This window comes from Nicotiana tabacum, chromosome 17 (assembly GCF_000715075.1).
Source record: "Nicotiana tabacum cultivar K326 chromosome 17, ASM71507v2, whole genome shotgun sequence".
NCBI lineage: Eukaryota > Viridiplantae > Streptophyta > Magnoliopsida > Solanales > Solanaceae > Nicotiana > Nicotiana tabacum.
This window is the reverse complement of record NC_134096.1, coordinates 126,033,473-126,059,508: the sequence shown is the minus strand read 5'-3', so window position 1 is coordinate 126,059,508 and position 26,036 is coordinate 126,033,473. Positions and strand designations below refer to the sequence as shown.

At 38.6% G+C, this 26,036-nt stretch overlaps 1 protein-coding gene across 5 annotated transcripts; it reads left to right on the top strand.

Annotated features, from left to right (window-relative positions):
* Window positions 1-40: 40 nt before the first annotated feature.
* LOC107764294 (uncharacterized) lies at window positions 41-25,724 on the top strand. 5 transcript variants are annotated; one of them, XM_016582850.2, is made up of 12 exons: window positions 41-335; window positions 2,507-2,601; window positions 5,286-5,515; window positions 6,150-6,317; window positions 9,760-10,120; window positions 10,199-10,342; window positions 11,121-11,273; window positions 11,354-11,470; window positions 13,657-13,737; window positions 14,920-15,069; window positions 23,186-25,111; window positions 25,340-25,724. In XM_016582850.2, the coding sequence occupies exons 1-12, from the start codon at window positions 287-289 to the stop codon at window positions 25,553-25,555; spliced, it is 3,690 nt and encodes a 1,229-aa protein (XP_016438336.2). In that variant the 5' UTR covers window positions 41-286; the 3' UTR covers window positions 25,556-25,724. The 5 variants fall into 5 exon arrangements, with proteins under 5 accessions (XP_016438336.2, XP_016438338.2, XP_016438337.2 ...); XM_016582852.2 differs by having other exon boundaries at window positions 65-335; window positions 9,808-10,120; XM_016582851.2 differs by having other exon boundaries at window positions 86-335; window positions 2,484-2,601.
* Window positions 25,725-26,036: the final 312 nt, after the last annotated feature.

Sequence of the window (26,036 nt, the reverse complement as noted above, 5' to 3'; positions counted from 1 at the left end):
AAGATTATTTTAAAAGGGCAAAAAAAAAAGGATAAATTTCGCACGCCTTAGTTAGATATAGATAGATATACATTATCATATGTCCGAGGGTTAAATATTAGTCCCGGACGGAACTGTGCAGTACCACTTCCCCGCTTCAGCTTCAACCTGTTGGAGACCGTTGTGTCTTTTTCTCCGGCTACACGTATTCCGGTCTTCTTCCCATTGTTTATGTACAAAAGCATACATTCATCAAACGTGAACCCTAGGTGCACTCATTGGCGGCTTCCAACAGAGTTCTCCAGCTATGGAGGTACACAATCACAATGCTGCTGAGGGACCTTATCCCATTGAAGGTATACAGCTCAACCTTTCTAGAAATTTCCATTAGAAAATGAACTTATTTTATGGTTATTTCTTGTTTGATAAATGATAACCAAGGCATCGTGTGAGTTACTTGGCCCAACCCCAGCTGATACCTAGCGCAAAACCTGTAACTTCTAGGAAGATAAAGGAATCTCAAATTTGTTTGGTTAGATTATATTCATGTTAATGAAAATCGATATGACTAGCACAAATGTGTCATATAGTTGATGATAAGTCGGTTCATGTATATTTTTTCATGGTATATGTGGATACAATTTGAATCATTCTTGTGATTGTTCTTTCATGAATTATGATCCAAAAATCCTTTGTGAGTTAGCTGGACCAATCCTAATTGGCCCATAGGTTTGAAACTCGACAGAGTATGGGCCAGTCCCTCTATCCTGCTCCCACTTAAATGCTTCGCTTCGTGTTGGTGGCAAGGTTTGAAACGTGCGATGTGCGCCCAATCTGCACATCCCACTTTTCGTCCTTGTTCTTGTGGTTGTTGGGGAAGATTCATCCCCTACGGAATAAGAAACTATTTTTAGGTTCTAGTTTTACTAAAGAAAATTGAAATGTAATGAAGTGGGAGACCATATTAGGTACTAGTTTCACTAGAATTTTAGCTCATATTTTTCGCCTATTCCTTTCTGAAATGAACAAGTCTTATCATAAAGGACGCTTTGTTTAGAAATAACAAAACAAGCTGTTTGAAGACTGTTCTTTCTCCCTTTGTTAGATTGAATAACTATGACGTTCATGAAATGTTGTAATTCATGTGTTTGTGCGTGTGTGTATAATTTTTTGAGGAGATAATGCACAGCTGTTGGATTTTTCTTGTTATTTTGTGAGGATCATTGCTAAACTTTCGAAATAGAATTAAAAACTTCCTAGGGAGATTATTTTATAAGCTTGTTTTACTAGAATTAGAATCTTATTGGTGTCCGTAAAATTTGGTGTAGCTTATTAAAAATTGCCAAAGAACATTGTACTGCAAATGTTACTGAAAGTAATAGCAAATTTGTATACAGTGTCTACTATCTGAAGAAAATTGCTATGTGGTAGTTTATGATTTTATTCCCCCTCAATAACTGCCTAGTGTTTCTTGAGTTTGAGTGGTTAGGATGATGAATAGCAAGTGGTATAACCATTTCGTCTACAGAAATCAGTTACTGAAATAAAGACAATAAAGAAAATGAAGTAATCAAGTGAAACACACTATTACCTTATTAAAGTTGAGGTCCTTGATTAGTTAGCCTCAGCCATATAGATTGGAAACAGATGTTAATCCACCATTGTTCTAAAGCTAGTTTCTGAAATGAAGGATTGCTGAATACCTTAGGCACGTGCACAGTCATCTCTTGGTTTGTGATTTCTACATTTTACACCCTTGATGTATATCTATTTTGCTAAACTTGAGAAACAAAACCATTCATACTGAGAGAGACACTATAGATCAAATGCCATAAACCTAGCATTACCTCACACTGCAAGAGCAGGTGAGTGATAAACCTAGCATTACCTCACATTGCAAGAGAAGGTGAGTGATGCTTTTGTGTTACCAGTTTTTGATGATCTTTCTTCTTCTTTTTGGCTTATCCATTTTAATAGAAATATGAATTTTTGGTTTCTACTCTAGGGAAGCATTCACTTTGTTCATTGTCCAATGTATGATATGATTAAGCTGGAATCTGAGCCTCCACTCTCAGATATTTTCATGCCTTGATGCTCTAATGAATACATTTAATGTAACTTGTGAAAAAGAAAAGAAATGGAAACACACTCACTGTAGTCATGTGCATACACATCAAACGTGATATTCTCGGTGGCTTGTCCTTTCTTGCGTGGAAGAACAGTCATTGACTGCAACTGAGAACCAAGGAAGGCAAATATTAAGGCTTTATTCACACGTTTGTTTCTCTTTTCTTTTCCTTTTAAGTTTGATACGTGTGATAATCTCACCATTTTAATTTTTCATTTTCCATGTGTTTTTCCTTTTATAGCAAACTTCAGGAAGCTTGACTAAGCTATTTATCCTTTTTGTCTCTCGAGTTTTCTTATACCTAGCTTCATTTAGTCATGCAACATGTGCCATTTTTCTTTTTTCATGTTTTGGCATTGCTTAATTCTGAATACAGACTCATGGCTTCTTTTGTTGAAGTTCATCATGAAAGACTTAACGAGATGATTTCTGGAGGGTCACAAGACCTTGATTCTTGGAACTCACTGATATCAGAGATTGAGAAAACCTACCATGTAAGTCCCAATTCGCTTGGCTTCATATGGGTCAAATTTATTATAATGTTTGATGTGGGAAAGAGCTTTATATTGGGTTTTTTCAATCATGTCAAATTGAACTTTACCATAGTGCATCTTCTAGTTTGTATAAGAATGACAGTAATCCAAGTCCAAAAAGCAAAACAGCATGTTTTCTTGTTCTTGGATAAGTCCACTGAAATGATCAATGGTAGGTTTGGCAATTTTATGGTCATGGATTTTGGATGATTGTACGAGAGAAATTCAGTACAACAATGCCTAGAGACTAGCATGGACTCTGTTAAGAAAAATAAGGCTTTTTAATTATGATGAGCATTTGCTCGAGACTTGTGATATATTGATAGATGTGGAACCCAAGGTTCAAAGGCAAGTTGAAGTATATTAAACTTCAACTCTCAATAGAACCAAAATCGCAAAAGGTTAAATGATGCATGCCAGAACAATTGTCGGAATATAATAGGACTACAAAAAGGCGACAGAACATTGTGGAACAATATACCAGTGGCTATATGGTGGATTTATGGATGGAAAAAGATCACAGATACTTTGAAAGCAAAAGGAAATAATTGTACCTTAAAGCATATATGTTTAGCTAATTAGCTTTTTGGTTAAAAAAACGAGAATGTAGGAAGCATATAAGAGGATTAATTTCCCCAGTTACAATAAAAAATTATTAATTTCCTTAGTTCTTTTCAATGTAGCTAGTGTACTAAGATGCATCTTGCTGGGGTTGTACTATTCATCCATAGCGCTTTTTGGGCGCTATTATTTAATAAAAGTTTTATTACATTTAAAAAAAAAGAAAGAAAGAAATCAAAAGCTCAAACAAAAAGGCAAATTGGAGTATATGAAACTTCAACCCTCAATCGAATCAAAAGCCCAAAAGGTAAAGATGGAGTAGAAGGATATCGAACCCAATTACTTAGAAATTTATCACAAACCAAGGGATATAAACTTCGGCCCAATGAAAATTCAAGTAATTAACCTAATCTATCAAGGTGGACGAATGCTACAAACATCTAATCTTAGATAGCAGAGTACACTTCTCCAATAGAACTTGGGAGAAGCCTTTCTCAAAGTAACATCGCATAAAAGTATGAATAATTTCTTAGATGGCTATGAAAACTCGTGGGCTTAGTAAAAAAAGAACAATAACTCTCAAAACAACATAACAAAACGTGTACAGCAGCGCTCCTGCGCTAAGCTACTCTGCCAAATGGCATTCTCCAATTCTCGTGCGGTCGTGCTGGCTGCTGCCTTCTTGTCATACAGTGGTGCGCTCACACTATGCTTCATATGTTTTAGTGAGATAGCCATAACTTTGTGTAGAAGAGTCCAAATGACAAAATGTTTATATTGTTGGAAAGACTTTAAGGGCTATAAGTTTCCTTCTTGAGTCATGTCCTAGTTCCCCATAGATTGGGACTCGTGCATCTTTAAAAGCAAGTCATCATTCACTCGGTAGAATATGTGAATATGTTGCTGTCAACTTCTAATTTCTAACTTCTCTTGCTTTTGTAAGGAAATGGACCTTAGGCCTAACTCAACCCTAAAAGCTAAGGATTGTTCATGACCATGTAAGGAGACCATAACCCATTCTCTCGACCAATGTGGGACTTAACATCCCTTGGCACGTTCAGAACTGGAGAACTAGAGCGTAGATAACATAAAATAGGGGCCCAATGTTGAGAAACACGATAACATGGATCGACTGGTTTGACTCTGATACCATGTGAAGAAGTGGACCTTTGGCCTAACTAAATCCCAAAAGCTAGCTCCTGGCTGGAGGATTGCCCAAAACCATATAAGGAGACCATAACTTATTTCCTCAACCAATGTGGGACTTAACAACTTTGATCCGCATCACTCATTACCATTCTACTATTTTAGCATCACAAGTTACTCAACTGCATTCTTGGCTTCCCCTGCATGCATCACCCCCTTTATTTAGAGGGATTCATCCTCGAATCTGAACCTGCATCAGAGGAAGGATAATTAGCTAGCCCCCAACAAGTATTCTGGGTTACTCAGCTGGCAGGAAAGAATGAAGTAGTTTCCATGGACCCTCTTCACTAACTTGGTCCATCTCCACTTAAACACACTTTTTTTTTGGGTTAGGACTCATTTCTTATACACCCAAAAGTAATCAAAGTATAAAGTAACAGAGTCACCATGTAAGCACGTAAAACTTTGTCATTAAGTAACCAAACCAGAAAACTGAAGCTGGATCATTATTCACTTGGTAGAATATGTTGCTCTTCACTTCTAATAACTAACTTCTCTTACCTTGATCTCCATTACTCGTTGCCATTCGACTCTCTTAGCATCATAAAGCTTCTTGGTTGCACTCTTGGCCCCAAATTCCAATGCATCGTATGTAGCACTTACCTGCTTGCAAGAGTTGCTCTCTTGTAACCGTTTTTGCTTCTATATTAGGAGCAGGTGGATTCAATAGTCAAACTATTTTCCTGTTCCAGATTGAGGAAAAACTTGGGTAGAAGCTAAATCTTTTTGGGTGCAATCATCTGAACAATGCATTTAGATTTGTGGATAATATAAGAATCCTTGCATGCAATTTTAAATGATTCTTCTCATTCTTCTATTTTTGCCCTGTGTGCTTCGACTCAATGGAAATACACGTGATTCTGTTCCTAATACTGCAGGATGACAGAAATACAATTTGTTTGGCTTTTGACTCCTTTTTGTCTAAGTTTCCACTGTGCCACTGGAATTGGAGAAAATATGCTTATCACGAGGCACGGCTGTGTAATGCTGAAAAAGCTGTTGAAATCTTTGAGCATGCTGTGGAATCAACACCATTTTCTGTTGGTCTGTGGGTTGACTATTGTACCTTTGCCATGAGTTTCTTCGAGGATCCATCTGACATTCGTAGGTAAATACTTCGAAGTTGTACTTCCATAAGTTTCTAGAGAAGAGGCCAGACATACTGGCCACGTTAGTCGTTAACTATAATGATGGAAAGGTTAACAAGACAAAGATACAGTGGAAATCACTACTGAATTAACTATGGGAGAGCATCACTGCATCATATTCATTTAAATCAGCTGTCTCAGTCCCAAACTAGTTGGGTCCGCTATATGAGTAATCTGTATCCATTTTAGAGGGTTCATCCTAGTTAACAATTTTTATACTGGCCATCGAGCTGCCGTGGCTGGATTCGTTTATCTGAGTCTGGAACCATCTGTGCTTTGCACATAGACAGAAGTAGCATCCTGCATAACGTAGCTCTTGTAAATACTGAACTGCAATATCATGGAGGATTGGTTGAATCACAGCTTTTGATACAGAATAACCTAGTTTCTTTTTCTTTTTTCCTAGTTCGTATTCCACCTTTTATTTTCATATAAAGTGAAAGCTTCGTTGTGAAAGGTTGCAACAATATATTTACACTTTTGAAATTCATTAAAAGCATCTGAAAATTCAATTCTAAGCTATGTGAACATGTTCAGTGAGATCATAAATAGTAATTCCTATAATCTGTATATTTTGTTAAACTTTTATGACAGGTTGTTTACCAAAGGAATCTCCCTTGTTGGGAAGGACTACTTCTGTCATGTGTTATGGGACAAGTATATGTCCTTTGAGTTATCGCAGGAGCAGTGGGGTTTCCTTGCTCTTGTTTATGTACAGGCTCTACGCTTCCCCACAAAGAAGTTGCATAAGTACTATGAGAAGTACGTCTTACTTTACTTTCTCCATTCTAACATTGAGGGTTCATCTTGGTTTCAATTTCTATTTTGAACTAAGGCGAAATACATTAATGGCTCCTCTAAGTTGTCCACAACAACGAAATAGACCCCCCAACAGACCTATTTACCTAGTAGACACCTCAAGTTGTTTTTCAGTGTGTCTTATGCAAACTTGTGCCTGACAGATCTTATGGGTGAGTAACACTCGCAATGACATGGCAAATTAACAAATCAAAAGATGACACCTGTAATTTCTTTAAAAAGAATCTATCTTATTAATAAAAAAGGAAAAGAGAAACACAATATTAACAAAAAAAGCAAAAAGCAAATCAGACCCCCTCCTCTCCCCCAAACATCATCTTCTTCTTCGTCACCACCGACCATCTTTCAACCAAATCGGACCGCCTTCCCCTCCTTCCTCAGCCCAAACCCCTACTACTTCATAACCTACCATAATAAGAAGACTTGAAGAGATTAGTGGTCCGGTGGTTATTCGGCGGAGAGGTGGTAGAGGGACGGTGTTTTGACTATTAGTGAGTACAGAAACAACAACAACAACAAACCTAGTGTAATCCCACAAGTGGAATAGTGAGTACAGAAAGTCTTGAATTTTTTTTTTGGGCTTTTTGAGAGTGTGGTCAGTGAAAACGGCGAGAAGATACTAGTTGGGTGTGTTGTCTAAGAGTGTTAATGTTAAAAAGGATGAGAAAAATATGGAGATCCGGCCGGTGAATTCGAGGTGGTCGCCCAGTATAAGTGGGGTTCTTGTTTAAGAAAATAACGTCTGCTTATAGGAGCTAGATGGACCTATCTGTGGCAAATTGAAATTCATAGAATCAAAATCCAAAAAAATAATATTTTGATTGACTCATAACTAAAATTGAGCCGAGGGTCTATCGGAAACAGCCTCTCTATCTTGCCAGGTAGGGGTAAGGTCTGCATACACACTACCCTCCCCAAATCCCACTTGTGGGATTATACTGGGTATGTTGTTGTTGACTCATAACTAAAATCCTTTTCATGTTGAATTTCTAGTATTCTTTTTTACATAATGGATATAAACTCAACTGGAAATTGTGCCGGAACTGGTTTTCTTGACTTACACAGGGAGCATACCGATTCAAGGGTGTTTTGCACATCAGAAGAAAGAGTTTTTATGCTCATTTATTTTCTGTTGTTTTGCACACTTCTCTTTCATGGTGAAGTTGTGGCGTTGAGAATAGTGGGTTGAGGTGGAGTGGACAGTGGAAGAAAATTTTGGAGAAGAAAGGGTGAGGATAAGTGGGATCCACCAGTTAAATTTAAAAAAAAAACACAATTTTTAAAGGCTTCACTTGCTGCAACGCGAGTGTAGTACACATATTTTGCCACGTCAGTTTGAAGGGTTTAAGAGATACACTAAAAAATAATTTGAGGTGTCTACTAGATAAATAGGTCTGTTGAGGTGTTTATTTGATCGTTGTGGATAACTTAAAGGGGCCATCTATGTATTTCGCCTTGAATTAATTTTTATTATTTTCTGGTAATTGCCTCCAACACTACTGCTCTACAATGATGAAATTTCAAAGAACAATGTTTGACCAAAATAGTATTGGATGCATATTCTGCTGAAATAAAATAAATATTAAGTGTTTGATAAAAAAATTAGATAAAAGGTCAAATTCATAACCTCATATTTAGTGGCACAAGAGTACCTAAAATTACTGGTAAGTCATGTTCGAATGCTGAAAACTGATATCATATATATACTACACTTCTCTTGATGTGTTGATTGTGACACTATACTTGATACTTTTATTGCTGAGTAGGGATGGCAAACGGGGCGGGTGGGTGCGGTGCGGGTTCTACCTTAACCCGTAAAATTTCAACCCACACCGCATAGCATTTCCACTCACGTTCCCCCTCCCTGCACTCACACTCGACGCCCCGCCCCACTAAGTTTTCCAGTGTTTTTTTCTTCAAATTGTCTTATTTTTAGAGACTTTCATTACACTAGTTGGAGCATCTTCATATTGTCTCAAGGCCCATTCTTGTGATATTCCCGATATTGTGATATTAGAAAACTAGAAAAAGAAATTGTGATATTCACATGGATGCATTATATGAGTAAGAACCAATTCATGCTCAAATTGTTAAATCAAAATTGACTTTACAGATAATGGAAATAATTACTTATACCACAAGACCAATATAGAACATTAATAAAAAAAAGAATTAAATGAAACTCCCAATAGAGTAAGAAAAAGGAATTTAATGCCCATAACTAAATAAATGCAAAACTGAATAACATAACTAGATTTTTCAACAACAGTAATCCTATATACGTAGATCTTCTCCATTAAATGAAAAGCTTCAGAGATGCATTTTTATGATGGATGAAAAGCACTCTCAAGTCTCAAGGTATGGAGAACAGAGGAAAATATTTTTTTTTAAAGTTTGAGAGGGTCAAATATTCTAGAAAAGTCAAAGTAGTTTATATATAGGAGTAGTGAAGTTCGTCTAATCTTTAATGTCATTTTCGAATATTTCGAGCTTTATATAATAATCAAAGGTATTTAAATTGAAGCAGGAAAAAAATAAAGATATTTAGAAATTAAATACAACACAATATTATGATCCACGTAAATATTTTAAAAAAATCGTATAAGCAACAGATTGAAAAGCTTGAAGACAAGATTCATGCGAATAACTAAATGTACAGTAGGAAAAAATTGACCCGCACCCATCCCGCAACCCGCAAAAGTTTCTTTAAAGAAAATTCAACCCGCCCCGCCCCATTGCCATCCCTATTGCTGAGAGCTAAGGTTCTTCACTATCTATGCTCAGAAAGTAGGTCATATTACTTGATTATATTAAACTTCCGATGACGAAGACTCTTGCCCTTCTGTTTACTATAGAATTTCAGGTGCTAAATGGATTGGATTACTCCAAAGAGAAGTATCTGTATGATTAAAAGGTATATGCTCTGTGCTGATAAAGCGTGTGGGCTAAGAAAGTTATTTAGATATGTGAGGGGGCAATTTTTTTACCCAGATTGCCCATATCAGCTAATTCTTATCCAACCAGTGACACTAAGTAGGCGTTTTAAAATGTTTCTGTTATTTTCTGATTCATTTCTTTTCAAACACCCCTGCAGGACAGTAAAAGATTTACATGGCTCCTATTATTAATTAACATTTTTTTTCTTCTGAAAAATGGATAAACAGTTGTTATGTCTACCAAAAAGGCAAAAACTGTGCCTTAACGTCATTGAGCTGGTTCATGGTAAGGCAAGGGAGAATATTTTAATATAATGGAATAATTCAATGCGTTAGGTTTTTCATCACTTGCCACTTCTTGCCACATTCTGTTGGATTGTGTACTGCTTCAAATTCAAGGCATTTCAATTGTGAATACTAGAAAGTTCATATGCTTATTAAATGTCCAGCTTTAAGAAGTTTGTAACCAATTTAGAAGAGGGGATTCTACATCTCAGTGATGACAGCGGCGGGGTACAACTAAAAGAGCTTTCAGATGCAACAATTCTGTTATCAAATGGAGAAATTGCTCAAGTTGTTAAGGACATCCAGGATCCTAGTGATGATTCAGTCAGGTTGAAAGCGCTGTATAAGTACAAATACGGTGGAAATCAGCTATACCAAGAAGCATGCCAACTAGAGAACAAAATTAGATGTTTTGAATCAAACATCCAGAGGCGATATTTCCAGGCAACTCCTCTTGACAGCGATGAGCTGAAGAACTGGCATGATTATCTCGACTTCATCGAAAAGCAAGAAGATTTTGATTGGGTATGCTTTAATGTTCTCTGAAGATGTCAGGGATTCCTGCTTGATTTTGCTCCAAAATAGTAAACTATTCTGCTACAGGCCCTAAAACTTTATGAGAGGTGCTTGATATCCTGTGCCAACTACCCTGAGTTCTGGATGCGTTATGTGGATTTCGTGGAGACTAAGGGAGGACGGGAGCTAGCAATGTTTGCTTTAGAACGAGCAACACAAGTTTTCTCGAAGGTAAACTTCAAGATACCTGTACAGGCACTGAATGACAACCACTTCACTCTTCACTTGAATGTTGAATCACTTTTCTTTAATTGATTGGTCTGTCTTACGGCTATCCCTGGATTTGGTTAAGTGAATGTGAAAGTTAATCAGTTATAATCCTGAATGATTTTTGTTCTTCATTTTCTAACCAACCTCAGATTTGTGCTTTAGATCACCTGGATTTATCTGCAAATATGCTCACTAGTTACTGTTATATTGCATAAAAGCGCTTTATCCAACATAAGTGCAATATCTAGCCAGTTCTGGTGAGGAAATGGTTACTGACCCGTATGCATTCTGGAAACCAATTTTTCCCAGTTAAATAATCAATAGTGAAAAGGTTTCGTAAAAAGAAAAAAAAAATCAATAGTGAAAAGTTTGAAAATTTGGAAGGCTGAGTAGTACAGTTCGTGTCTCAATGTGAGGGCACCAGGAAGCACATTATTTTCCTAATGCAGTGCAACTTGTTGAAAGTAAGCTTCGTTTGAACTATTCTAGTTGGATTTTTCTTTCCAAGTTTCTGATGGTTGAGTTTGTAAATTGTTGCTAGCACAAATTCTGCACCAAATTTTACTAGGGTTTACTCGTGAATGAAATTACTTGCTAGAAATGCTTGTATCTACAAGAGAGTGATAAGATAAAAGGACAGTATTTCAAAACTAAATCATACAGTTGAGTTTCTCTGGTCACTATATACTATAATGTTTGATTTTAAGCAGAGACTCTTATCTGTAAGTGCTTCTTGCAGAATGTTCCAGAAATCCATCTTTTTACTGCCAGATATATGGAGCAAATTGGGGATCCAGATGGTGCTCGCGCTTCCTTTCCTCCTATTATTATAGATTGGGAGTCCTATTTCATTCAAAATGTTACTAATCGAGCAAATATGGAAAAACGTCTGGTACATACTAAGTTACACAAGTTTTCTTAAATCAGGGAGAAGAATTTTGTTATAAGGCATTGCTTGCTGAAATTTTCCAGGGGAATTGCTCAGCTGCTTGTGATATTTACGAAAGAGCAATTAAAATGGCAGTGGAGGAGCAGAAATTGCAATGCCTTCCTATGCTATACATTTCTTATTATCGTCTCAAACACATGGTACGCAATCTACTTTGCAGCTTAAATACTTAATTATTTAGCAATTGTTGGTTTATGGTTTCAATAGTAACAAATGATAACCTTTGATGCTTCACTGATTGGGAGGGACGGGGGAGTGGGGAGACAGAGAGAGAGAATTATGGATGCTTTCTTGATATGGAATATCAGTTATAAGGAGCTTCAATTATATTACCCCTATTTTTGACTTTATGGCTTCATATTTCGTCATACCATCCTTTAGGTTGAGTTGCTGCTTTCCTATTCTAAATATTCCTCAACCTTTGCAATCATCGAAAGGGAGAAGAAGCTATTAAAATGGGCCAGAAAAAAATATCTTAACTTTGGAAAGTTCCTAGAATTTTCATTTTATGGAAATGAGGATTTATTGAACTCTTACTTGAGAGAGAACAAGAGTCAAGAGGAGTGTAGGTGTAGAGAGTGTAGATATGACGAGGAGGGAGAGATATTTGGTGGTCATACAAAAAGGGAAAGGCAACATAATGGCATACTGTAGGAGAAATGGGAAATGGGAAGGGTAAAGGCGGTGGGGAAGGTGAAAAATGGGGGGAAAGAAAAAGTGGTAGATTGATATTATTTGTGGGGGACAAATGAACCGAACAAAAGGGCCATCATCAAGGCAAGAATAAAAGAATGGGGGTAGATTTACTTTAATTTCAAGAAACTAAAATGGAGGCGGTTTCAAAGTGGATTGTAGGAGTGCGGGGAAGATGGGAGAAAATGACTATATACAGTGGCTCGGGGGAACTCTGGAGATATGCTATTATTGTGCAAGGAGAGGAAATTAGAGAGTATGGAGATAAAAAAGGTGATTTCATGTTAGCAACTTGGTTTAGAAACATCGGGAATGGAGTGTATGGGTCTTGGCGGGGAAGGGGTTCAAGGAGACCTTTCGGGAGAGATGGTGGTTGCTTTGAGGGAGTGGAATATCACTTGGGTGTCAGGAAGGGACTTTTAACATTATCAAAGGAAAGGTGGTATCTAGAAGAAATGGAGGAGTTCTTGGAATAATCAACTTTTATTGACTCTCCGTTTGACAGGTGCTAGTTTCACTTGGGCTGGTCGAAGGACTCAACATCTAGATCAAAACTTGATAGATTGTGTCCATTACCAGGGAGGAGATGGCTCCGGATGTGATTTAGATTCTCCTTATGAGGCTGACATCGAACCACTCACCTGTTGTACTTGATGGAGGAGAAGTGTTGAAGTGTGTGACCATCTCATCTAAAAGCTCAAGCTGTTAGAGAGAGCATACTTTTATTTACTTCATTATATCTTTAACACGCCCCCTCACGTACGAGCTTGATTCTTTTGATGAGCCAAACACGTGGAAGTTCTTTTTGATATTGGATGGCGGTGAGACTCGAACCTAGGACCTCTGCCTGCTTTGATACCATGTTGAAGTGTGTGACCATCTCATCTAAAAGCTTAAGTTGTTAGGGAGAGCACACTTTTATTTATTTAATTATGTTTTCAACCGGAAGATTTGAGAATATATGGTTACACACCACATACGTTGAAGAAATAGTGTCTGGATGGTGGAATAATTATGAAGTGGGGAAACCCGTCTTTCAGGCTTGCAAATAAGTTGGAGTTACATAAGAAGGACATTAGGGTGTGAAACAAAGTCTTTCTTGTTCTTGATTTGTTGGATGGGTCTACTCTTTTGGTTGTAGGATTGATACGACACCACATATGGAGATGGTTGGTGTGGTTTTTGTTGAAGTAAGCGACCATTTTATCTAAAAGCTTAAGCTATAAGAAGATACAAATTTTCTGCAGAAAAGACGAGCATCGGGGGGGTCCTAATTCAGCACTAAGAGCTGTAAAGTTCCCTTTAAATTAGCTTGGAATCTCATATTGTTAGATTGGCATCATGCTTAAAAGATTTACTTGTCTATGTACATAATTAAATGTAGAAATTTATTACATTTATTGGGAGATAGCAGATTGTGCCAGCAGATTGTTGTTTAAATAATCATGAGAAAATATTGTCACTTAATATCTAGCTCAGCAAAGGATGAATGAGGCATGTTGTTTGGCACAAGGTCTCGTCTTTGTAAACCGTTTCACAGTGCAGTTTAACACAACTTAATCATAATAGCCCTTTCTATGGGTCTTACCCATGTTCTTGGACATAATCTGATACTACCTTCCATTGGTGCCAGATCACTGCTAGTGTGGAGGCTGCGAGAGATGTAATAATTGATGGAATAAAGCGTATCCCTGGTTGCAAACTTCTTTATGAGGTATGTTTTCCTTATCTCTGTTAGGATGCCTTTCCTGCAACTAGCAGGTAATGTCAAGTTTAGTACTCCCTCCTCCAAACTGAATGTCCTTCTGGAATTGGCGTGTTGTAAAGTTAAGAATTTTAGGAAGTTGTTATTTAATGAGAAACTCAGGAAGAAGTGAGATCCACAGGTTCCTCTTTTGTATCTTTGATAGGTAGAAGATCGATATATTGCTATTATGAATTGTAAGAGTGTTATGCAAACCTTATATTGTACTATTAGTTGGAACTTTTTCTTTCCATGGAAATAAGCAATCTATTGGCTATACCAAGCAAGAAATAGATATTGTAACAGCTCATATAAAAAAATAGCATTTAGTTTGGCACCCAAGGGTGTGGCTGCTTAGGTGCCTAGTGGTATGAAGCTGGTGAAAACCTTGGAGGAGACCAGTGTTCAAATCTCAATTGGAGACAAAAAATGCTAGGTGATTTTTTCTCCCCATTCACCTAAGCCTTAGTGGCAAGAGTTACTTGGTGAAATGGTCGAGGTGCACACAGGCTTTCCTGGACACTACCGTTATTTAAAAAAAGAAAAGAAAAAGAAAATAGCATTCAGTTTTCTATTGAGGGTAGTACAATATGTGAGCAATTGGTTCACACTCTTGAGTTTGAGAAGGTTAAATGCCAATTGAACACTTGGAATTCTGTTTCGTTATTGGTGATTCCAATATAAGAACTTTCACAGGTCATCCAGATTAAGAATTCAGACCACCATATAATAGTGGCACACATCTCTGTATTAGTTTTTGGAAAGGAAATTACTACTTTTGTTTGAAAAGATAAAAAATTGAAAAGGCCCTGAAGAGCTTCTAAGATGAAAGCTACTTTTTTTTTTGATGAAGTAAGTGATCCAATAGAAAGCATCAAGAAGATGCAAGAAGTACATGAATTGGCAGTTAAGCTTACAAAAAAAATTCCTGGCTCCTACACATAACTGACTAAGCCAGAACCAAAGAACTAATGAAATCCAAAGTACAATATACACCAGCAAAACAAATTGGCAATGCACATAGCTTTTAAAGAACCTATAGGAGTTGAGTTTCCCTGAAAACATCTCTTTTCTAAGATGAAAGCTATTTTGGCACTATTCTTCATGAGATTGTGACTAATACCAAATAATGAGTATATTCTACTTCTGCAGGAATTGATAAGATTCTCAATGGCACATGAAGGAACTAAGCAATTGAGCATAGTAGACTCGGTCATAGCTAATGCAATCTCTCTTGTGTCAGACGTATCCCAAGGTTTGGATATAAAAGATCGGGAGAGTATATCTGTATTATTTTTGGAGGTTAGAAACCCCCCCCCCCCCCTGAATGTTTCAGTTCTACATTGTTTTCTTTTGATTCTCCATTTTGGCTGTGGAAGGAAAGTGTGCTGAATTTCTTATTTAAGTGAAAAAATTGTTCAAGATTTTCGTAGGGTTCATGGTGATTATCTGTTTGCTGATGCTGCTGGGACCATCAATAATTAATGGAATTGAAATCTTAAAGGAATAACTCTCAGTACGACATACTCATGAATCAAGTATCTATTACATAAGAACTTAACTAGTGAACATGTAGGGACAACTAGCAATAGTTTGGAAGTGAGCTAGCTACTGCTGGACATTGTAAACGTGATCCAATAGTTCACATCTGTCAACATGTTTCCAAATCTTCCTAACTAGCCAGCGTGCAAATATAAGGGTGTGAAATTATAAACAATGCTTTTTCGACCTGTATGGTTAGTTCTGTCAGTTGGATATCATTTTTGGTCCATATGCTTCTGTGCTGCTAAAAATTGAAGGATGCTATAATCCTTCATTGCAAGATGTGGTTTGTCACTTATGACAGCCTTGCATCATCATGTCATGACCCAAATTTGGATGATCCATGACTGGTATTTGGCCAGTCGCTAGTCGCTACCCACTAAGTGAACCCTTAAGTCATATCACTCAACTGGCTGAACAGATAATCATAAAACATGAAGGAGATAAAAGATACCTTAGGCAAACAAGATAACAGAACTATTTTGTCAAGCAAAATATCCGACCAACTGAATCCCACAACCCACAAAGTACTTGCATCACCTATGACTCTGAGTTAACTAGACAGTGACACAACCCAAGAAAAAGAAACATGGCATAAAACTGAAATGATCTCTAGGGAGAGAAGATGGAAGGCTCACCATTGCCGCTGATTAGGAGCGTAAAGATTCAGGAGCCTGTTGCAGGGTCTATCTCTGACATCTCTGTATCTATACTCAAAAAGTAACGGAGTGGGTCATTTACACCCGGTAAACATCGTCGACCGCCCTAAAAGCCTGAGCCCAGTCTTCTATGAAAACAATGCATGCACGACTGCAATGCAACTGTATGCAAGGAGAACCGAACTGTTACTTGGCCTGAAGGCTAAACTATGTTGAAGTTGTTCCACATTTTATCCCCCATAAAAGAAGACATAGATTCCCGCATAAGTTATGCGGGTATTAGTTATGCGGAAAAGAAAAAGTGAAACCAACATCGTATAAAACAATGCTAAGTTTTATGTGAAAGGAAGAGTGAAACCTCTCATTGTATTAACAATGTTAAATTTTATGTGGAGATAATTTTGTCACTACTTCCAACCAAACATCACCTAAGGGTTTGGCTGGTCGGAGGGATTAGGAAAAATAATTCCAGCATAAAATCCCGTATGAATTATACCGTGTTGGAGGGATTTGGAAAATTTTTGCATGTATAAGTAATGTTGCTTTTGGTTGGCTGTATAAGAAACAATACTCCCTTCATCCGAATTTATGTGGCGATGTTTGACTGGGCATGGAGGAAAAAAAGGTTTTTGAAACTTGTGATCTAAAACAAACTATAGACATTTGTGTGGCCGTAAATCATCTCATTAGGTAAAATGGGAAGTTTAAATTTAAATTCTTTTTAAATAAGAAAGTATGATATTCATTTTGGCACAAAGTAAGAAGGAAGGAATGCCACATTAATTGGGATGGAGGGAGTAATCTCATATAACTAATGCCACATATGGTTGGAGGTATTATCTAATATCCACATTATAGTTATGCGAAAATTTATATATTATTTTATGCGAGATACAATATGAACTAAGAATATGTGTATTAGCAATAAAGGGATAAAAGTATCTAAAGACAAAAATGCCCCGAAAGTGAGTAATCCCTAGAAATAAAGACACGCAGAGTTTTCTTTTAAACTCTAGAGGTGCGAGACTCTTTCTCAACGAGTCTTAAGGTTGGAGCTCCCTTTGACGAGCCCACAGATCTGTCACCATAGGTCGTTCAAAGGGAAGAAATAAAAATAAGAAAAAGACCTTGTTACTGGAAGAGGATTTTCCTGTTAATCGCCCAGTGACACGATCCTTAACCCGTGAATATAACAAATTGGTACCAGAGCCAAACACTGTGGGCGATAGCAGCGAATTAAGAGTTCTTTTACAAGAAATTCAGCAAGCGAATGAATTAAGAATTGCTGCAATTGAATCGCGAATGGAAGCTCGGTTACAACAAGTATCGCAACAACTGGAGGAACTAATAAGCGGGTCCAACAGAAGCCGCAACAAAGAAATTGATGATGGCTTAGCAGGCAGTAGTGCTATTGGCAATCGAAATACCAGAATAGAGGAGAGACCAGAATTACGAACGGGAGGCGGAATTGTGCCACGATATACCAAGCTTGATTTCCCCACTTTCGATGGTTCTAGCGATCCGCTGCGAAAAATTCTTTGCCCATCAACACACTGCGGAGTTGGATAAGGTTGGTCTGGCAGCTTTTCACATGTTGGGCGAGGCTCAACTCTGGTATTTCAAATTGGAACAGGAAGAACCAACACTCATGTGGGAAACATTTAAAGACTATTGTACTCTCAGATTTGGTCCACCTTTACGCGGCAACCCATTGGGGGAGTTGGTGAATCTTAAACAAACAGGGACCGTGGAAGAATATCACCGCCAATTCCAGGGGCTGCTAGCACGTGCTTGTACGGTGCGGGCAGATCAACAGGTTGACCTATTTACAGCAGGATTAAGAGATTCAATTCGAATAGATGTAGAGATGTTAAGTCCTCCAAATTTGGCCCAAGCGATGAATCCGGCACGTGCCCATGAGAAAAAGCAACAACTTACTACCAGCCTCCGTCGAAGTTATGGAACATCTATTGGTATGAGTTCAAAGACCAACAATATTGGATCAATTGCAAACTCGAAGATTAACTCTGGCCAAGGAAATTTTACAGCAGCAAATTCCAGTACCAACAGTGTGAATTCGCCATTTTATTAAGAGGTTGTCACGAGTCGAGATGGCAGAAAGACGGGCAAAGGGTTTGTGCTATAATTGTGATGAACAATATGAACCTGGACATCAATGTAAAAAATTATTTTGGTTAGAAATTAGCGATGAAGAAACCATGACACAAGAAGCGGCTGACGAGCCAGAAATATCCCTGCACGCCATAACAGAGAAACAAAATGCTAAAACCATGCAACTACAAGCTATAATGAAGGGTCAAACATTACTGAGTTTGGTCGATTCTGGAAGTACCCATAATTTCATAAGTGATATAGCAGCTCAACATCTAGGGCTGCAAATCCTACCCAAGTCAAATTTGTATGTCTCGGTGGCAAATGGAGAGAAGGTTCCTAGCACCGGAATTTGTCAACGAGTTCGGTTTTCTGTTGCTGACAATTTTTTTGTGGCTGATTTTTATATAATTCCTCTGGGTGGTTTTGATTTTGTTTTAGGAATTAAGTGGCTACAAACATTAGGACCTATACTATGGGATTTTGTCTCTCTTACGATGACTTTTAAACTAGCTGGAAATTCAGTCACCTTACAAGGGCAAAGGCAACCAGATGAGCCACAACTACATCTTATTCAAGCACCATCTGAACAACAAAACCAGCTGGATGATTTATTGTCAGAATTCAATGATTTGTTTCATGATCCAGTAGGGCTGCCACCTCTTCGCACTTGTGATCACAGAATTTGCCTCCAACCCGGAACAGGGACCGTAGTGGTCAGACCTTACCGGTATCCTCATTCACAAAAAGACGAGATAGAAAGGCAATGTGACCAGATGTTGCAGCAAGGCATTATTCGGCCAAGCCAATCACCTTTTTCCTCACCGGTGCTATTAGTTCGCAAGCAAGATGGAACATGGCGTTTTTGTGTGGATTAGAGAGAACTTAATACCATAACAATTAAGGATAAGTTTCCTATTCCAGTAGTTGATGAATTGTTGGATGAACTACATGGAACTCGGTTCTTTACCAAGCTGGATCTTAAATCAGGTTATCACCAAGTCCACATGCATCCCAGTGATATAGAGAAGACTGCTTTTCGGACTCACCATGGGCACTTTGAGTTCCTAGTCATGCCATTTGGTTTAACAAATGCTCCATCCACTTTTCAAGCATTGATGAACGAGGTATTTCGTAAGTGTCTGCGTTTGTTTGTCCTAGTATTTTTTGATGATATCTTAATCTATAGCAAGTCTTGGGAAGAGCATTTGAGTCATATTAGAACTGTTTTTGAGTTACTACGGGCTCACCACTTCCGTTTAAAAAGGTCCAAGTGTTTTTTTGGAGAAAATCAAGTGGCCTATCTTGGTCATGTAGTTTCAGCGACAGGTGCATCTGCAGACACAAGCAAAATTAAGGCAGTTGACAACTGCCCCCTGCCTCAATCTATCACTACCTTGAGGGTTTTTTTAGGACTAACAGGCTATTACCAGAAGTTTATTCGTGACTATGGACAAATTGCAGCTCCCCTCACAAGCATGCTCAAACGGAATTCATTTAATTGGACAGAGGCAGCCCTAGCCTCCTTTACTGCTCTAAAACAGGCTCTAGTGGCTCCCCCGGTTTTGCAATTGCCTAATTTTGATGAGGAGTTCGTGGTGGAATGTGATGCTTCAGGTGTGGGAATTGGGGCTGTTCTACAACAGAGGGGTCATCCTATTGCATTTTTTAGTCAAAAATTGGCTGATCGGCATTTTAAATTGCCTGCTTATGAGAGGGAACTAATAGGATTGGCTAAAGCTGTTCAGCATTGGCGACCTTATTTGTGGGGGCAGCAGTTTCTCATCCGCACAGATCATTATAGCCTCAAATATTTGCTGGAACAACGTCTCACTACATCCCCACAACGACACTGGATCAGTAAACTCATGGGCTTTACTTTTCGGGTTGAGTATAAGCCTGGAAAATCAAATGTAGCTGCAGACGCTTTATCTCGGCGTGATACAGATGAAGGAATGCTATTCGCCATCTCACAGCCACGGGTTGTATTGATTGACGAGTTGCGAGTAGAAACTCAACATTCTGCAGCTCTCAAAGAAATTGCAGCCAAGATAGAGCGCCAAGAGTTGGGTAAAGATTGGTCTATGCGAGACAACCTTATTTTTACAAAGACCGAATTTATTTGCCTACAGAATCTCCCCTAATAACTTCTGTGGTATCTGGAATTCATGATAGCACTCATGAAGGTGTTCAGAAAACACTGCAAAGATTGCGTAAAGATTTTTTTTGAGAGGGTTCGAAGTCCACTATTCAGGACTATATTGCTGCCTGCCAAGTGTGCCAACGCAACAAGGCTGAACGCTTAACTCCAGCCGGCTTGCTTCAACCGTTGAAACTGCCAACACAAATTTGGGCTGGCATTTCTATGGATTTCATTGATAGCTTGCCAAAATCATTAGGAAAATCAGCTCTTCTGGTAGTAGTCGACTGTTTCTCTAAGTATGTTCATTTCCTTCCTCTCGCACATCCTTATACTGCTGCTAGTGTTGCTGGTCTCTTCTTCAACCAAGTTGTGCGTTTACACGGCCTACCTGAATCTATTGTCTCTGATGGTGATGCTCTTTTTACTAGTAATTTTTGGAAAGAGCTTTTTCGATTGTGCGGCACCAAACTAGCTTTTTCCTCAGCCTACCATCCGCAAAGTGATGGGCAAACAGAGGTTGTTAACCGCACAGTTGAGATGTACTTGCGTTGCTTTGTGGGAGGACAACCGAAGCAATGGGTGAACTGGATTTCCTGGGCAGAATTCTGTTATAACACTTCCTATCATACTGCATTGCGTGCTTCACCTTTTCAGGTTGTCTATGGGCGTGATTCACCTCATCTGCTTTCCTATGTTGCAGGATCATCTCGAGTAGATGTTGTGGATCAAGCCTTGATTGACCGGGATCTAGTTCTGCAAGAAATTCGCAGCAGACTTCAACAGGCCCAACAACGCATGACAGAGGTTTATGACAAGGGTCATCGCGATGTCGAGTTTACTCCGGGTTCATTGGTCTGGTTATGGTTGCATCCTTATCGACAACGCTCTCTTGCTGGCCATAAACACCATAAGCTTGCCCCCAAGTCTTATGGTCGTTTTTCAGTGGTGCGCAAAATTGGTCAAGTTGCTTATCAACTAGCTTTACCACCGGATTGCAAGCTTCATGATGTCTTTCATGTCTCCCTTCTCAAACCCTTCAAGGGAGAAGTTCCTACCGGTCAGCCTACATTACCCCCTCTGGAAGATGGCAAGGTTGTGTTTGTTCCAGACACCATTCTCCGACTTAGACTCAATCGTGGAAATTGGGAGATTCTTGTTCAATGGTGTGGATTTTCAGCTGATGATGCTACATGGGAAGATCTGGTTCAGTTTCGTGATGCTTTTCCACATTACAAGCTTGAGGACAAGCTCTTTCTCCGGGAGGGGAGTGATGTTACAGATGCCTTTATTGGAAAACAGTATAAAAGGCGTGAAACCATTTAGCAGCAACATTAATTATGCTATTTTATTTTTATTAGCTTTTATTTCCAGTTATGGTATTATGTTAGGTTTTTAATTCTATTTCAATTAGGTTTCCTACTTGGACAAATTTTCCTATTTTATCTGTAAGCTCTATTTAAAGAGCAGTAATGCTAGAAATAAAGACACTTAGAATTTTCTTTTAAACTCTAGAGGTGCGAGACTCTCTCTCAACGAGTCTTAAGGTTGGAGCTCCCTTTGATGTGCCCACAGATCTGTCACCATAGGTCATTCAAAGGGAAGAAATAAAAATAAGAAAAAGACCTCGTTACTGGAAGAGGATTTTCCTGTTAATCGCCCAGTGACACGATCCTTAACCCGTGAATATAACAAAGACAACTTAATCAAGAGGAACATTACACTAGTTAACAGATGCTACATGTGCCAACAACAGTCAGAAAGTGTAAACCACCTATTCCTCCACTGCTTAGTTGCAAAAGAAATCTGGAACTTCTTCTACACTACCTTTGGTCTGAGATGGGTTTGCCACAATCAATAAAGCAAGCTTTTGAAAGTTGGTATTTTTGGAGAGTTGACAAATCCATCTGGAAAATGGTGCCAGCTGTAATTTTCTGGTGTATTTGGAAAGAAAGGAACCGAAGGTGTTTTGATGGCATTTCAACTCCACTCTACTCCCTCAAGGCTGCGTGTTTAGTTAACCTGTTTAGCTGGAACTATCTCACCCCTGTTAATAATGCTGATATTTTTGTGGATTTTATTAGCTCCCTGATAGTAGCATAGGCTTTTGTAATGGAGCTAATTATCCTATCTCTTTTGTACTCTTTGCATCTTCTTGATGCCCTTTAATGAATCTAATTTACTTCATCAAAAAAATTGTTTGCTATGACTTTTTATTATGTGACAATGTTCCTAGTTAAGGATTTGTGCGTGATCTTAATTTCTTTGAAGAATCAAGTTTATTTATTTGCAGTCAAAGAATATAAAAAAAGGAAACAAAAGCAAACAAGAAAGAAAATCCAAATTGTTTTACTACAGTACTCTGTCCGGATGGTAGAAGAGTCTGTGTCAACACAAACCAAGCCCTGATCGTACTAAAGTTAATGAGAAAACCTAGAAATTGAGAGATATAAAAAAGATATTCTCAGTATACCTACACAATAAGTCGATTTTCTCTTTTCATGTATAGTGATTTTCTACTTTAGATAATAAGATCTCATCTGAAAGTTCAAAATGCATGTGGGATGGCTTCAGTTTCAACAATGAGTTCATTGCCAATTGTTGTGTGATATTTAATGTCTCTAGACCAATCACTTCCACCTTTTACTAACCAAAACTGTGACTACCACCTGCATACAGGAATAACAATTTTTAACCAAGAATTCAGTTTGCTTGAAACTTCAGATTCACTTTGCTAGGAGATATGTTAACCCTTTCAAAAGCTGCATTATACTATAAGCAAAATGTTTACTTGTTTTTCTTTACATTTCCTCATGGTCTTGTACCTACTGAATCTGGCCCTAGGTTTTTATAAAGTGAAGTTACCTTTCTTTAAATATATTTACCAAGTTTTACTATTTTGTGTTTGGATGTGTAGAATCCACTTTCACCTGTCCCTGATAATTATCATTTATGGTTGCAACAGTTAGTTGATCTTTGTGGTTCTATCTCTGAGATAAATATGGCATGGAGTCGTCACATCAAATTGTTTCCTCACTTCATAAGGACCAATGCCTCGAGTTCACTTAACAGCTTTACTGAACAAAGGAGAAACATTTCCTATGTCTTAGTTAATCAGCCATCAAAAGGACCAAGCTCTGGCCATTTGATCCAGCTGTCCAAAGGAGAGGAGGCGCATCTACTGCCACTTAAAGATGGTAAGCGACCAGACCAGCTTTCTGCAGAGCCGTCTTTAGCTGTAGATAATGACAAAGGTACGACTGGTAAACAGGAACAGCTATCTTCCAAAATGGAAGATCTATCTGGTGGAGATGGCTCTGGGAAAAATGAGTTATCTCTTAAACCTGTTGATAAATCAAAGGATGATTCATCGATGCCAATGGAACTAAGTCATGATCCGTCACAGCAGAGGAGAGAAGATTTGCCTGGACCAATGGACTTCTCTTATGAATCTGTACCTCAATCTGGAGATGATGCATCCAAGTCTCCTGGGCCAGTTCTGGACTTTAAAGAGTCCTCAGGGCCCCTTTCTGTTTTAGAAGCCTCAGAAAATATCCATCAAGATCAGGATGTTGAACATGAACAGCTACCGATGCCGGTTTCTTTGGAGAATCTTTCCTTGGTTTCTGAGAAAAAGGAATCTCAGGGCTTTGCCTCCATGCACTCTGATGGTCTTGGAAGTGGTGAACGAATTCCCTCATCAAGCACGGGCAGACCACAAGATCCTATACTTGATGGAGATGGACCAGCTAGTTGTTCATCTCCAGCAACATGTCTATTTTCCACAACAGCAGAAACGCATCCAGGTCCTGTTACTGCTGAAAGTTCACAGCAGATAAATGATATAGTCGCAGTTCCTGAATGTGGTAGTTCAAAGGTGCCTGCAGGATATGATCAGCAACAGGAGCTACAACGAGCTGCTTCACAAGAACCGCACTTGCTTAATTCTCAGGGTGATCCACAGATACAACAGGTCCTGGAAAAGGCTACTATGCAGTGTCAATCAGGTACTTCTCAGGGGAATATCTCAGGTAACCAATGCTGGCCATTGAATAATATGCCACAGCAGATCTCCATGTCTGGACACCATCCCCAGGTGTCTTCTTCACCTGTTTCTTATTCTCAACCAAGTACACCTCAACATTCTGTGCACAATAGCCAGCAAATTGGGCCCAATCCCCATCACGAAGCATTGAATCAAACATCACAGGACATCTCCCTATCTGAAAACCACCCTCAAGTCTCTTCCTCACATGTTTCTTATTCTCAACCAAGTACGCCGCACCATTCTGCGCAGAATAGCCAGCAAATTGGGCCCTCACACCACCAAGAAGCATCGAGTCAAACGTCACAACACCATTACCAGCAGCAGCATCTTTTGCACGGACAGTATCAGCAGCAGCTGCTTATTCAGCAACAGCAGCATCTTTTGCACGGACAGTATCAGCAGCAGCTGCTTATTCAGCAACAGCAGCAAACCCTTCTATCACAACAGCAACAGTATTTCCAGAAAATTCAGCCTTTACCACAACAGCAATTTCTCCTGCACCAGCTACAGTATTTACCGCAGTCACAGCAAGTATGGCAACAGCAAGTACAACAGATGCAACCACATGAACCCCAGCAAACTCAGGAGCACTATCCGCAAGCACAGGAACAGCAGCTACAGCAATATCGCCAGTCACAAGAACTTGCATACCAGATGCAACAACATGGTTATCAACTACTCTTGCACCAGTACCAAGTACGTCAACAAGGATATCAAAGTATGCAGCAACAACAATGGCAACAACAGGGACATTTCCAATTACAGGAATACAGTCACCTGCAACAGCAGCAATATCATCATCTGGAGCAGCAAACAGATGAGGAATACAATCAAACCCATCAGGTTCCTTCCTTATAATTGCTTATTATCTTATTGAACTGAGTGAACAGTCTCTCTGTAAGCATTTGTTTATCTCAGTGTCTTCTGAGTGCTCAACTGGATGTGTAGAATTCCAACTTGTGACATACTTTTACTAGTCTCTGTTGGTATAGGTATTGGAGTTCATAAACTTGTGTATGTGATTTTGGCACCATCTTATGGCACTAGAGATTGACATGTTATAATGCACAGGACCAACAGGTGGCGGTTCAACATTCTTCGGGAACTCCTCCTGAATCAGAATCACCAGAAATTTCAAGGCAACCACATTCGGTAGAAAGATCTAGATATTCTGTATCCCCTTATAGGCGGGCCCCTGCTCATGGAATATCACCTTCACATAGTAATGGCACATTGGCATCAGAGGCTTCTCCATTTTCGAGGACAAATTCTTCCCGAGAGAAGTGAAAATGGAGTATGTTCACGCCCTAGTTACTCTTGCTAAAGAATTTTTTTCTGTGTTCTGTAAACCGAATTCTCTTTATCCCCTAAATGTCAAAGTAGAATCATCACATGGAAATCACATAGAAAGGAAGGCGACGAGATCGATAATAGAAGAGCTTTTTTTCTGAACGTCTATCATGAGTTTTTAGGTTTTGTTCTAGGGCCTCAAATGTATCTACTCAATGGTCTAAACTTGGCTAATATTATAGGTCTTAAATGAGGGTTGGATTAAGTTTGCGCAGTCTGAGGCGGATGTAGTGTTCATACTACAACCAACTTTTGACACGTAATATAGCTATATATGTTAAGAACTTCTAAAATTTAAACAAATATTAAATTCTAAATCTACTATCTAACGGTGCAATGAATTAAGTGCTAAAAATCTTCAGGTCAAACCCACAAATTTAGAATTCTTAATCCGCATGTTCAGCTGATTAACAATTAT